A 15,070-nucleotide genomic window follows, 5' to 3' on the forward strand; every position below is an offset into this window, starting at 1 on the left:
TTATCATATTTAACCTTTCCCGAATAAAATCCTCTTTTTCATTCAAGTGCTTACAGGTCTTCCTGTCACCTTACACTGTTCCTCATCCTCTGACTCTGAGCAGTGATGTCAGGACAATCCCTGATTGGTGGAATACAGTTTGAGTGACAGATTGATGGAGTGATGCTGCAGTATGTTTACACATGCCAGAGAGGTCAGTGGAGGTAACGAGGCCATCAGAATATAAAAACATATATATATATATATATATATATATTATTTATTTATTTTACCTAAAATAAGCTTCATTCATTACTGAAACAATGTACTGTACACCAATGATTTGAATGATTTCATGATGTCTTATGATAGGACTTATTCAAATTTGAATTCCAAGTATGTTTGGAATGTGAAGAATATTTTTGAACTCTTTATTTTCTGGACATGTTTTATTAATGTTTCCTGTAAATGTTTCAAAAGAAATGATACAAGATTCAACTAACAAGATGACTCAGTGTTCCTAAAAGGTAAGAGAGACTCTACACTGAACAATCCAAATCTCTTTGAGTTTTCCACAGGACTGATGAAGAGTGAAAATTATGGGTAAGTGGCCAAACATGCGGGTCCTCTTCTGTCCTCCTAACTGCAGACAGCTTAATCATCAAGCCTCAATAAACAACATCAGCTAAATACAGCTCTCTCGCTCACACTCGCTCACTCTCACCCTACTTTTATTTACTCAGTATGACAGATTGAAAAGAGGAAAAAGAACTGGGGCTTTGAAGATTTGCTTTGGGGAGGAATGTGGGATGTATATAGACACACAATATAAACATCAGCTGAGGTGTGTGTGTGTGTGTGTGTGTGTGTGTGTGTGTGTGTGTGTGTGTGTGTGTGTGTGTGTGTGTGTGTGTGTGTGTGTGTGTGTGCTGCGGAAAGAGAGAGAGATGTCTACTTTACTCTACCAAATTACCTCGTGTCAGGGATTAGAAGAGGATGGGCCAGGCGGATGATGGGAAAAGGAGAAGGGGATAAGTTGAAGTTGGAAGAGTGCTGATAGACAGAGCAGAGCAGGAGAGTGAGAGTGAGAGAAGGGGGGAGTCTGTTGATTTCAGGTGGGTGAAGAATATGACAAAAAAGAAAAAGATATATAAAAATAAAGAGAGTTCAAAAATATTCTCCACATTCCAAACATACTTGGAATTCAAACTTTGAATAAGTCCTATCATAAGACATCATGAAATCATTCAAATCATTGGTGTACAGTACATTGATTCACGAAAATTAATTGATTAATTAATACAACAAAATAAAATATGTATTGTGAAATATATCCAATGTTTTAAAGTACAAAATAATAAATATTTACAACAAATTCATTAATTAAAAAAAAAAATTATATCAAATATCAAAATAAAATAAAATGCCTCCCCCAACACATTTTCACATTAAACATTACAGTAAATGAGAAGATCAATCACATTATAGAAGCAAAATAGGATTTGAATGCCACTGCAAGTAGATTTTGAGAAGTGAACTGTAATACATTACCTCTGGTATTTGAACAGCATACGGTTGGTTGAGAAATGATGGTGCATTGTCATTTACATCTCCGATCTGAATGCTCACTTTATTCTTGACGACCTAAAAACCAATTAAATCAAAAAAATGCATCAAATTAAATCAAATAACAAATAGAATTCTACAAATTTTACATTGCATTTCATAGATTAAAAAACTGAGTTAGTCTATAGTCATTAAAACTATAAAAGAAAAGTTAATCAAGCCAAACTTTTAAATAAGGAATTACACAACCATTAAAACATTTTGAGTCAGTGAAAGTCCGGTATTCTGAACAAGGCTGCATTTATTTGATCAAAAATATAGTAAAAACAGGAATATTCTGAAATACTATAAAAAAAATAATAATAATTCTATTAATTCTATAAAAATATATTTTAAAAAATTATTATTCCTATAATGCAAAGCTAAATTTAGCTATTACGCAACAAGACATGATTAATCATTCTAATATGCTGATATGGTGCTCAAGGAACATTTCTTATTATTATTTTAGCTTTGTGGAATATCTTTAATATTCTTAATTTATTTGATTTGGGGGGGAGGGTTTTAAAAGAGCTGCATTTATTTGAAATAATTTTTGTCACAATTTTTTAAACAATATAAAATTGATACAAACAGCAGTTGTTGTTTTTTTTATGTAAATCTTTTTTAACATTTTAAATATCTTTACTGTCCACTTCTGAAAAATTAAATGCCTTGCTGAATACAAGTATTAATTTCTTTATAAAGAAAAATAGTACAGGCCTCAAACTTTTGAACGGTAATGGAAAGTTAAAAAACACAGACCTTCGAGACAGATGGATGAGAAAAATGGATAGATTGATGATCTGTAACTCACCCCTTGACTGTCACTGACTGAGAACTCAACCTCCATCTCTGACTTGGTCTGAAGACACAAAAACACAAACAGCAGCATTAAATCACTAGCGTTGGCTGGACTGTCATTCAATTCTTTTGCCAGTTGCTCATGGTTTTCCGCACCTCCCTGTCGAGCGGCTGTCTCAGCCACACAACCCCAGTGGTCTCCTGCACAGCGAAGTACCGCATGGCCTCTTCCCCGACCACACCGAAAATCAACGGCTCGCCGTCCGGGTCGACCGCCTGCAGCTGGGTAATGGATGTACCTGAACACACACACACACAAACACACACACAATGAACAATATTTCAGACAACATTACACCTTAAATGGGTCATGAAAAGATTAATTTTTCTTGATCTTTTGACACAAAAGACTTGTTGCTCTTTGAAAGAACTGTATTGTATATAAGTCTTTCTGAGCTAAAAAAAAAACAAAAAACATTTATTGCAACTACTGTATGCTTCTATAAAACAGCTCATCACAAACTTTTGCAACATTGCAGAGAAAACAGACTTTTTATATATGTACATATGTACTTTTGTCTTGTTTTATAATAAGAAAAAAAACCTTTAAACTTGAGTAGCAACAATATCTGCTAACTAGGTAATATAAGATGTAGTTGTACAGCTGGATACAAACATTACAGGTGGATATGACATCATTATGGGTAAATATGCTGGTAAATATGAAACAGATTTACACACATAAAGTAAGCTTAACAGCCTATCTTAGGTGTAAATATATCCGGCAGCACAAGAGGCCACAAAGGATGTCACATTTAAAGGTGAAGTGTGTAATTTGTCTGATACTTTTAAAATGTCCCAGTTTAATATGCAGAGACAACTATAAGCTATTCGAAGGTTAGCAAGAGTGTGAACATTTGTTGTTGTTTTTCTGTTTTTGTTTTTTTACTTTATTGCACTTATATTTATCATATAGTATACTTATAAACATGCATTATCTGCAAGTAATTTGTTCAGAAGGCAACAGAAGGCAAAATAATCACCCTACTTAGCATTCGGAAGAGTCATTAGCATTAGAAGCACACTATGTAGGCAGCTAAAACATAGACTGTGTGTTAATGAGAGTGTGTACATGTGTGTATATGTGAGTGTATGTTAAGTAGAAGTCAAGCCATTCCAAACACAAAAAAACCCACACCAGATGCATGAAAAATTAAAACAATATGCAATCTAGAATTGGCTCAAAAAATTAAACATGTTTGATTTCCTCTGGCTAAATGGAATTATAGTCTGTAGCTAAAAAAAAAATTGAATCTGTGCCTATAATACATTATGATTTTCTTTGAAATCTGTCAATGGGGACTGCACAAAATCTGACTTTCAGTAACTAGCATCAATTCCTAAGCTCATTACGAACTTTAGAAACTTTTCAGAGAAAAATCTTATAATATATAAATATAATTATAATATAAATATATACATGTAAATATTTTTAAAATATATACTAGATGTGTGTTTCTATATATACTTAAAAATATTCACAGTACAATTTTATTTTGGGCGCGATTAATCATAATAACAGCATTAAAGGGGTCATATGATGCAATTTCAAGTTTTCTTTTATCATTGGAGTGTTAAAAGCTGTTAGTGAATAGATAAGATCCCTAAAGTTGCAGAGAATAAAAAGTTTAAACCCAAAGAGATATTCTTTATAAAAGTTCATACGCCCCCACATGTCAATATCGCTGTGTGGGAAGATTTGCATAACACCGCCCAAATGTTCACGCCAAGAAAGAAGGTGTAACTTTTATTCTCGCTGTTGCCACTGGCAGCATGTCGTGGAGGCACTTCTTCGTTGTGAAAACGAAAATACTTTGTTTGGTCCAAGTTCAGTCCAAATATTCAGATGTGTGCAGCGCATTTTATGGAGAACTGTTTCCTGATCCTGGGAGAGAAGACTACAATTCTGGCAGTTCTGACTCACAGTCTGTAAGTATGATTTTATATTTAAAGGATTTGCTACTGATGATTCAAACACCAGTTCTGAGCAGTGTAGAGTAGCGCTTGTTGTTTGTTTTTTTTGGTTATTTATTTATTTCAACAGGGACAATGTGCAAAAAAAACATTAATTTAAGATGCTTTGCACCAGATTTAGCTCAAGCTAGTTTCCATCTGCAGTCTCCGAGCAGGTGAATTACAATCAGTGTTTGGAATAACGGCGTTTAAAAGAACGGCGTTAGGTAACGACGTTATTTTTTCAGTAACGGGGTAATCTAACTAATTACTTTTCCCATCGTTACAACGCCGTTAACGTTACTGAATGTTAAATGCGGTGCGTTACTATGCATTGATTTAATATGCAATCCGAACGCACCCCTGGCTCACACAGTGAGTGAGCAGGTGGGTTAATAACGAGATAAGCGATTATGATTGGCTAAGGTAGAGTCATGTGTTTCATCTTAGCCAATCAGAGCCAGTGTTTTTACACTCACGCGCCATCGGGTGCCAAACACACACAGTCACACACACGCAACAGCTATACAGAGATTCGCAGCAGCAGGAGAAATGGCGAGTCAGGAGCAATCCGATGAAAAGTTGGCATTTTCAAGGTGGAGATATAAGCACTACTTCAAATTCGTTGTAGTCAAAGGCAAGAACGTGCATGCAATGTGTGACACACGCATCTACAAAGCTAGTGGCCATAAACACTTACAAAGAGTGCAGGATAAAACTCTTGCTGTCTGTCGACGTGTAATAAATCTCGAAAGTTATGTACGAACACCTGTCTGTTCTACTTATTTCAACTGACTTGTGAAAACTGCTAAAAAAAAAAAATACTTTGACATATAGCAACTTTTTTTTTTTTTTTTAGAGTAACGCAAATAGATACTTTCCCTGGTAACGAGTTACTTTTATTATACAGTAATTCAGTTACTAACTCAGTTACTTTTTGGAACAAGTAGTGAGTAACTATAACTAATTACTTTTTTAAAGTAACGTTCCCAACACTGATTACAATACAAAATATACAATATAAAATGTAATTAGTCACTCAAATACAACTATTAATTCATTCATTCAACCATTCTCCATTACACCCATCAGTCAGTAAATCATACCAAAATTACTACAATAAAACTTAACTAAAAATCATATTTACATACACCGTTATCTATGCTGACACGACTGGTTTTCCAATAGCACTTTCCTAGTATTGCGGTTCAGGTCTAAGGTAAGTTTCAGACTCTGTGGGAGTTTGTTCCATTCTTTGATGCCTTTAAATGAGAAGGCTGTCAGTGCAAAGGCCGAGCCACGTTTAGGCAGTCTGCAATCATTGCAACTTGTGGACCTGGAGCTCCTAGTAATCTGTTCAGAACAGAGCTGGACAAATGTTTTCAGGGGAGGAGGCGCAATATTATTTAAAATTTTAAAAACTAATCGCACATTGGCATACACAATTATATTATCAAAGTTTAACATGCTGTATTTTTCCAAGAATCAGACAGTGATGATATCTCAGAATCAGAATCAGAAAGAGCTTTATTGCCAAGTATGCTTGCGCATACAAGGAATTTGTTTTAGTGACATAAGCTTCCAGTAAACAGAGACAACAACACACAGACAAAAAAAAAAAAAAAAAAAAAAAAAAATTTACAGGAGAATTACAAATTGGCAAATAAATAAGTGTATAAACTTGTGTATAAAAGTGTATAAATAGATAAGTGTATAAAATCTCAGTGGCTTTTTGTCTAATACTTTAACAGCTTGATTATATAAAGATTTTAAAGGTTTTATTGCTGTTTCACTCATCTGTGACCAACAAGAAATACAGTAATTAATGAGGAATTATCATTGCCTTCAAGTAAATTTTTGCAGCATCACGAGTCAATGTATTCCTAATATGTCTAAAAACAGACAAACTGTATTTTAGTGTGCTGCAAATTTTCTTAACATGAATATATATTTATGTATATAAAGTAAACTAAAAGCCCACTTTGTGCAAATCAGGGCAAAACAATAGGGAAGCATAATAAATATAAAAAAAATGTATTATATACTTCAGGCTTTAAATTGTAAAATTAACTTGGACATAAACTTGGAAAAAAATATCTCAGTTTTAATAGAAGAAAATATAATCTTAAAAGATTGAAACAACTGAGGATGATTAAATAATGACAGAAAAGAACTGCTCCTTTAAGAAATACTTCCTCTAGATATTTTAATCTGATGCAAAATTATTACCTTGAAATGTATTCATTTCAATATTTAATTCTTTCTTCGTCTCATTAATCAAAATCAAAACAAAATACCTCTATAAATGAGGGGTTTCACCTCTTTGTTCTCTCATTCCTCCTCTCAAACAGTCTCAATATCCCAAAAACCTGCTACCATACAGCCAAACTAACAAAGACATCCTCTGAGCTCATTATTCATCACACACATGGAGTCTGTGTGTGTCTGGTAACAGGTGTGTGTTTATGAAGACACCTGGCGAGGGGGTCCCTGACTCATTCCAGCTTTAGTTTTGCTGACGGCGCCAGACGCCTAATGCTGCAAATCCTACATTAATGAGAAAGACCAACAAACAGATCAGGCCCAATCCCTTCCACGGCCATAAACACACACACACAGACTCAAGATTCAGACTTGTGCATACAAAAGCACTCGCATACATATGGTGCTAGCGACACCAAGGCCTTGGGTTCAGTTCACAGGGGCATGCACAGGTGCATGCTTTAAAAGCCACTTTGGATAAAAATGTCTGCCAAGTGCATAAATTGATGCATAAAATAAAGAAAATTCAATAGCAATCCATTCACACATATGATATATCAAATAAAACTATACAAGCAGCTCGTTCATATCCAGACACATCCAGCAACTACAAAGGTCAATAAGTTAAACCACATGCGCATACACGTTTATTAATACACAATGCTGTGTGAAAGGGAGGTGAAACACCTCTAATTAATGGGAGGATTTATGAACTGCGCTCTCTGTTTATAATGAGATTTATGCAAATTCTGCTGCTTTCAGTGTGTTATAATTTGGTTGAAGACGGTGCAAATTAAGCGTTTTACATTGCACTCATAAATAATAAAGACTTCCCCCTCTCTTTTCTACTGTTTTTAGAGATGGAAGAATCCATCGTGTGTGGACAGGAGAGGGAATGCTGGGTAACAAATGGCTCTTCTGGGTTAGTGATGTGTCTGTGCACCAAGGGATTGTGGGATGTGTTCAGAGGAAACTAAAAACTGTGTAAATGTCAATCTGCAAGACAAACTGTGGCTCTGTTTCAAAACCTAATGAGCTGCCTTGCCAAATACTGGCATATTTCTAAGCTAACACCATGATAATATAATGTGCACAAAAACAACTTGTCGCAGTGCATGATGGGATTGTGTTATATGCAACAAACCCATTGTAGGCACAAAATATATAATACAAATAAATAGTTATTTTAAACTACTTTAATAACTTTTTGGTTTTATGTGAATTATAGTAAATAAAACAAAATATAGTAAATTATATTCAATAAAATGATTATACTGTACATGGTTACATATATAATATTGTATTAGTATTTTTGTACAATTTACAATAAATGTATTGTTATTTATATTTGTAAAAAAAAAATGTTTTAATAAATATATTTTTTAACATTTTTCAATTCGTCTTCCATGTTTAATGGATTTATTCACTGCAATGCATTAATGAATTGTTTTATCTGCAAACCTAAGCATAAAAACTAAATATTATTTATTTATTTATTCATTCATAACCATACTAACCATATTTTTTTGTATTAATGTTGCATATTTATACTGAGTTTTAAATGTTTTTATAGAATTTGTATATTTATTTATATTTAATTTCAACTCAATTACATTTAAATTATATTTAAATTATATTTTTCTCACTTTATTCCTCCATCTTCGATGGATAATTTCAGGTGTCGAAATGCATTATGATATTGCGTTATCTGCAAATTATGCGTTTAATAAAATTCCCCAGAAGGTAATATAATCACACGTCAGAGCATTTGGAACAGCTGTCCCATCAGAACAACACTGATGTGTGTTGATACTGTATGTAACGAGTGTGTATTTGCGTTTATATGCAAGTATGTGTAAAGCAGTGACACTCACGTTCTATCTGTTTCTCTCTGGCTCGGGCTGATAGATGACACTATTTAGGCTACAGTGAGCCCAGTATTATGCTTATGACTGATACACTGCACATTAACACGCCACCCAGCCGAGAAGAACTGACAAGAGCAATGTGCCTGCGGGCTCATCTATCTCTCTCTCTCTCTGTTGCAGTCACAGGCCCTTCTCAGCAAGTGTGTAAAATGTTTTATTTCAGAGAATGTAACTCATCTCGATGGCACAACACTGACCAGACAACACAAACAGAAAATCCCGGACAAAACAATATTAAATCTGACTGCCACAGGTGATTAGATTGACACAAACAGAAACATGAACATTTGTGAACAGCCTAAAGCCAAGGAATCACTTGATTTCTATCATTACTTAATGTCTTAAAGACATCCAAGACCCGTATTCTGAACACAAAATGCAAGCTGCTCTTCTCCTTAACACAAAACAAATACTGCCGATGCCTGGCAAGCTCCAAAACGGACAAAAAAGACCATGAAAGTAGCACATATGACTCATGAGCTATATTTTGAAGCTTCTGATGCCACACGATAGCAGTGTGTGAGATACGTCATTCATTGATAATCTTTATGGTTTTCAGAAGACTTGGAATAGAGTGCATGAGTCATATATGGGCTACTTGTGATACTGAATAACTATTTATAATCTAAAGCCAATATATATATATATATATATATATATATATATATATATATATATATATATATATATATATAAAAGATTCCAGTAAATGCAGTAAATTTGTGAAACAGTATTACAATTAAAAAAATTAAGTAAAAATGCTTTCTATTTTAATACATTTTAAAATGTAATTTATTCCTGTGATGCAATGCTGAATTTTCAACATCATTACTCCAGTCTTCAGTGTCACATGGTCCTCCAGAAATCATTCTAATATGCTGATTTGCTGCTCAATAATTATCGGTGCTCAATTATTAATATGGATCTTATTAGTCTAAAATTTTAAATATAAAAACAGTTTTTATTGCATAATATTTTGCTGAAACATGATACATATTTTAGAATCCTAAAAAAATTATCATGGAAAAGTTACAAGAGTAAGATTTATATGAAATATAAGTCTTTTGTAACATTGTAAATGTTTTATTGTTACTTTTGATGCATCTTTGCTTAATAAATAACACATTTAAATGATTTAGTTTTTTGTGGTTATCGCACTAACCCCAAACTTTTAAATAATATATGTATTATGGTTTCCGCAAAAATGTTAAGTAGCAAAAACATTTTCACAATGAATATAATAAGCACAAAATCAGCATATTACAATGAGACTTTTTTCAAAAACATAAAAATTTGAATGGTAGTGCCTATTCTATGCACTGAATGATTACCAGCTTCATACTGTATATCAAGGTGTTTTATCTGGTTCTACAATGCAGTATTGCAGTACAATAATGCCTCTAAAAACTTTAATAGTGAGTGCATACAGCACATGAATGAAATACACATTAATGGAAACTTCCAGATTCCAATGGAAGACGTATAGGTGGCTAGCATGTGAGCGCGGGTAAAAAAGAAAGAAATAAACAGAAGGAGAATGAAAGATAGAGAGAGGGTGAGTATGAGATGTGATTGTGTAGAGATGCTGGCAGTCAAGTGTTTTATGTAGCTCCTGGTCTGTTGGAGAGGAGGCCGCTGGGGCCAGTAAATCAGCTCAGAGAGGGCATCCATCCCTGAGTAGATCAATATACTTTCAGCCCCTGTGACTACACAAAAGCTCCTCTGGGGGCCCACAGGGGCCTTGGGTCACCACTCCACCATCACAACACCAACTTTATTACTATCATCTCAACTGTAATGTTGTACTGCAATACAGAGACATACACGCAAACAAACAAACACTAACACACACACGCACACTTCAGAGAAGCATTTGAGAAAAATGAAAAGCAGCATCCTAAACCAGACCAACAATGACTTATACAAGAGATCTCGCTAAAATCTCAGTCATTTTTCCAAGACGGTGATGACAATAAAAGGAGAGAAAATGGAGAAAACAAAGTATCTCAATCTCTTTTTTAGTTAATCTGAAGACAGAATGATCTAAGCTATGCTAAACACATTAATTTTATTTTTCAATTTGTCTCATTTGTGTTTCTTATTTTCTTATTCTTATTATTCCAAGAAGTAATTTTAGAAGAAACATCTAAGACAAAGTGCATACAAGCAATAACATCAATAATTAATTAACATAAACAATTGGTAAATTATTCAGAGGCAATGTGAGAAAGGTTTAGGTCAGTTGACATTGTGTTACGCATCCAGTTGAGCAGTGTTACATTCAACACCACCAGGACACGTCACTGTTAAAAAAAAAACACATTTTTAAAAACGAAAACTATTTTTAACTTGACATCCGATCTTAAAATGCAACACTTGGTGTGAGACATTGAAAAACGACAAGATATGATGCAAAGATATCCATTTGACCCATTTATATTTAAAGGGTTATTTCACCCAAAAAATCTAAATGTATCCATATTTTACTCACCCACAAAGCATCCTAGTTGTATATGACTTTCTTCTTTCAGATGAATCTAATCAGAGTTATATAAAAAATTATCTTGGCTCTTGCAAGCGTACGAATGGGAGTAGGTGGGTGTTTTTGTTCAACAATCCAAAAATAAAGCGAACGCGTCCATAATAAAACGTGCCTCTGGACGGTGAATAAAGGCCTCCTGTAGCAAATCATGCATTTTTGTAAAACAAATATTTAAAACATTATAAACACATTTTTCTCACTACCTCTGACTGTCATACATGTAAGCCATTCCAACGGATGATGTAGGACATACAAGTCGCGCACGCACCATTGATCTGTGACGAGCAAAGGAAGCACGGAGGAGAGACAATGAAATTAAACGCCAGTCATGATTTAAAAGCACAAAATTAGTATTTGTAATGAAAAATGTCGGAGGATTTCGACATAAGCCAGTAAGGAAACTTGCTTCCTTTGCTCCTGAAAACAAACTCGTGAGATTAGCATATCTCCGAGGCGCGCACTGCGCATACATCCTACATGGTCCGCCCAGAACGGCTTGCTCATATGACAATCAGCGGAAGTGAGAAAATGGTGTATATAATGTTTTAAATATGGATATTTGTCTCACAAAAACGAATGGATTTACTACAGTAGGCCTTTATTAACCCCCAGCAGCCATGTGAGGCACAGTTTATTACAGATGTGCATGCTTTATTTGACTACTTTTGGACTGTTGAACAAAAACACCCACCTACTCATGTTCTAATGCTAGCAAGAGCCAGGATAATTTTTTATATAACTCTGATTGGATTGGTCTGAAAGAAGAAAGTCATATACACCTACGATGCTTTGAGGGTGAGTAAAACATGGGCTAATTTTCATTTTTAGGTTAACTAAACCTTTAACATCTTCCAACACCTAGCTCATTAAATAATACAGTTGCAACTTTACATTTTAACAACGTGTTATTAAATATTGGAATACCTAAGATTAATGAATGTTCAGAAGAATTTTTCATTGGCAGTTTATGTTAACCAATGAATTAACTAATGTTAAAAATGAAGCCCTGATGTAAAGTGTGATAAAAAATCAAAACATTTTCAAACTATATCTATGGCACGTTGTAGTCCAGATTAAAATAACCTACTAAGTCTTAATACTTAAGTATTTGGCACTGTGATGAACATCATAGCAAATACAAAAATCTGAATGGCCATTTAAAATTTTTTAAATATGTTCCAGAAAGTAGTACAGCTGGTTTATTTGCGGTGTTTCAAGGGTAAGGACTGCATTTTCTGCAGTTTAGCGCCATCTGCTGTCAGAGAGACAATGTGCTTTCATTCAATGCGTCTCTCACGTGTTCCTCCATGTGCTTCTCTTACGTGCTTGTTTACATCAGAGTACACTGAGTCTTTCAAGCAGCATGCACGGGTTATGTGCATTTTGACCAGTTGATGGGAATAGTATTCTTAAAATGCATTCCAAATTCAGAATAATTTGTAATATAATTATTTGCCGTATTTAGAAGTGCCCATGATAACAATATCGTGCATATTCATTACCGTGATATATAGCATTACTGAATACCGGCAGAAGTCTAGTGACAATAAAGACATGTTTAAAGTAACAAAATTTTTAAATGAATCTTTGAACTTTAATGAATCCCAAAAAAAAATTGTATAATATATATTAGAATGATTTCTGAAGGATCATGTGACACTGAAGACTGGAGTAATGATGCTGAAAATTCAGCTTTGACATCACAGGAATAAACTACATTGCAAAATAGATTTAAATAGAAAACTATAGATAATAAAAATAATATAAATAAAGAATAATAATAATAATAAAGAAATATAAATATTGCTGTTTTTACTGTTTTGATCAAATAACTGTTGGATTGAGCATAATACATCTTTTGAAAACTTTTGAGAGTATTCATTAGAAATTTGCCATTCTTCTAAAAAGAAATCCTGATGTTTAATAAAAAAAAAAATACCTTGCTTCCGACAATTGATAAAAAAAAAAATTCGCCAGTGAAAATGTCGACAGAGCATTGAAAATAAACCAAACTACTCAACCAAGGAAAAAAACCCTCATTGTTAATCTATTATATTATTGGCCAGTAAGACAGAGACATGAACAGCACAGTTAAAGCGGAAAGCGCTCTATTACGTTATCTCATTGTCACTTAGTCCCACGTACAATCACGCAGATATCATCAGTCTTTGCCCCGTCGAAAGCATCGTCTTGCACGCTGGCGATAAACTGCACATGTTCCACGACTGCAACTCTGATACATGATTCACAGCCTCGAATTCATTACCCATTGTGTTAATGGCGGGTGTTTCATTAATAGGGCTGAACTGTAAATCAAAGAGGCTGTTAATTGGCTTTGTGTCATAATCTCCGTCTAAAGCTGTTCTTCATCCATGTGCCCGTAATTTCTTAACGCCTGAGTTTCCTCTCCACTAATGAGCACAGGCACTGAAGCACAGGAGCCCTAATTTGTTTATGGGCTATTGAAAAAGGTTAGTCCCCCCCAGAGCATGAGTTATGGTACCCTCCCTAATGTGTTCAGGGAGGAGGTAAATACCATGAGCCATGTTTGCAGGGGAGAAAAGATGTAAGCAGCATAAATGATTAATTTGAATGGAGTTGGTTTCAGTGTTGAATGCAGGCGATGTTAGGTCTCTCTCAGTGTGATCCATGCAAATCTGTTTCTGCTCATGTTTTATGTGAGCATATTTCCATGCATAATTTGACCTGCAATCCCGAGTTTATCCCGTTAGATAGACCCCTGAGGAGTCAACATAATCTAATCGGACCAAACCCCCTTCAGTGACTCGCTGTGCCCCAACCATAAATGACTTTAAATGTCAGAGTGAGTCTGATCCCTGTGAGGGTCCATTCACATCAGGAGTTTCACACACACACACACACACACACACACACACTCAACTGTACCTCAACTTAGTGAGCTGCCTTTGTCCACACCCTCTACAAAGGCAGCAACTGCACATGGAACATTAATACTGGCACAAAGTGTACAGGAGATCCTATTTACAACTGATCTGACATCAGTGTGTTGCTAAACTAACACTATTAGTCATATAACAACCCCAAAAATTGGGTAAAACAATTATTTTAATAAAAAAAAAATCTGTATGTATACATATACACATCAAAGTTAAAAAGTTTGGGAAAGGTTTTAAGAGTTTAAGTTTCTGATCCTCAAATTAAGAACAGTAATATTGTGAAATATTATTACAAATTATTATTATTTTTAGTGATGCTGAATTTTCTGCATCCAGTTATTCTAATATGCTTATTTGGTGCTCAATAAACATTTATTAATAATTCATATGTGCTTAATAATTTTGTGGAAGCTGTGATATTGTTTCAGTGATTGAATTTTTTTAAAATATAAATCTTTTGTAACATTCTCAGTTTATTAATCAATTCAATGCATCCTTTCTTAATAAATCATTTTTTTTAGTGACCCCAAAAATTTGAATGATTTAACATAACAACAACAATATAGTCTAAACATACATGAAAACGTATTATTTAATTTTATACATTTAAAAATATTTAATATGTATATAAATTAATTGAACTTTATAAATTCACATAATGGCAATACATGTCATTTTAAACAATATTAGGAAGTTTTTTAAACTTTTTGAAAGATGGAAAAAAGACTGAAGGTTTTATAGGACTTACAGATAAATACAGCTAGAAATGTACACTTAATTTATATAGAATTTACTATATTTAATTCATTTCAGCTCAGCTCGCAAGAACACTTAATTTCCCTCAATGCCGCTACTTGCTAAATTGATCTGAATTGTATGTAGTTCTTCTTCCTTGAATTTCTATTCAAATTCCAATTTCACATCCTGTGAGGCATGGCCAATCCAATTCAAATCCAAAAATTAATGAATTAAAAGCTAATTCTTCAGTTCAGAATTTTGCCAGACCCTGCTGTCTATAT

The 15,070-nt window shown here is 34.0% G+C and overlaps 1 protein-coding gene across 2 annotated transcripts in view; it reads right to left on the reverse strand.

Moving 5' to 3' along the window:
- The window catches only part of LOC132156771 (cadherin-23-like), a 235,750-nt gene that overhangs the window by 166,343 nt on the left and 54,337 nt on the right, over nt 1-15,070 (reverse strand). For both annotated transcript variants that reach the window (XM_059565791.1, XM_059565790.1), the window contains exons 4-6: nt 2,545-2,687; nt 2,402-2,449; nt 1,531-1,623 (exon numbers count right to left, since the gene is read on the reverse strand). In XM_059565791.1, coding sequence (XP_059421774.1) covers nt 1,531-1,623; nt 2,402-2,449; nt 2,545-2,687 — 284 coding nt within the window. The remainder of the gene's footprint in view (nt 1-1,530; nt 1,624-2,401; nt 2,450-2,544; nt 2,688-15,070) is intronic.

This window comes from Carassius carassius, chromosome 14 (genome assembly GCF_963082965.1).
Source record: "Carassius carassius chromosome 14, fCarCar2.1, whole genome shotgun sequence".
Taxonomy (NCBI): Eukaryota; Metazoa; Chordata; class Actinopteri; order Cypriniformes; family Cyprinidae; genus Carassius; species Carassius carassius.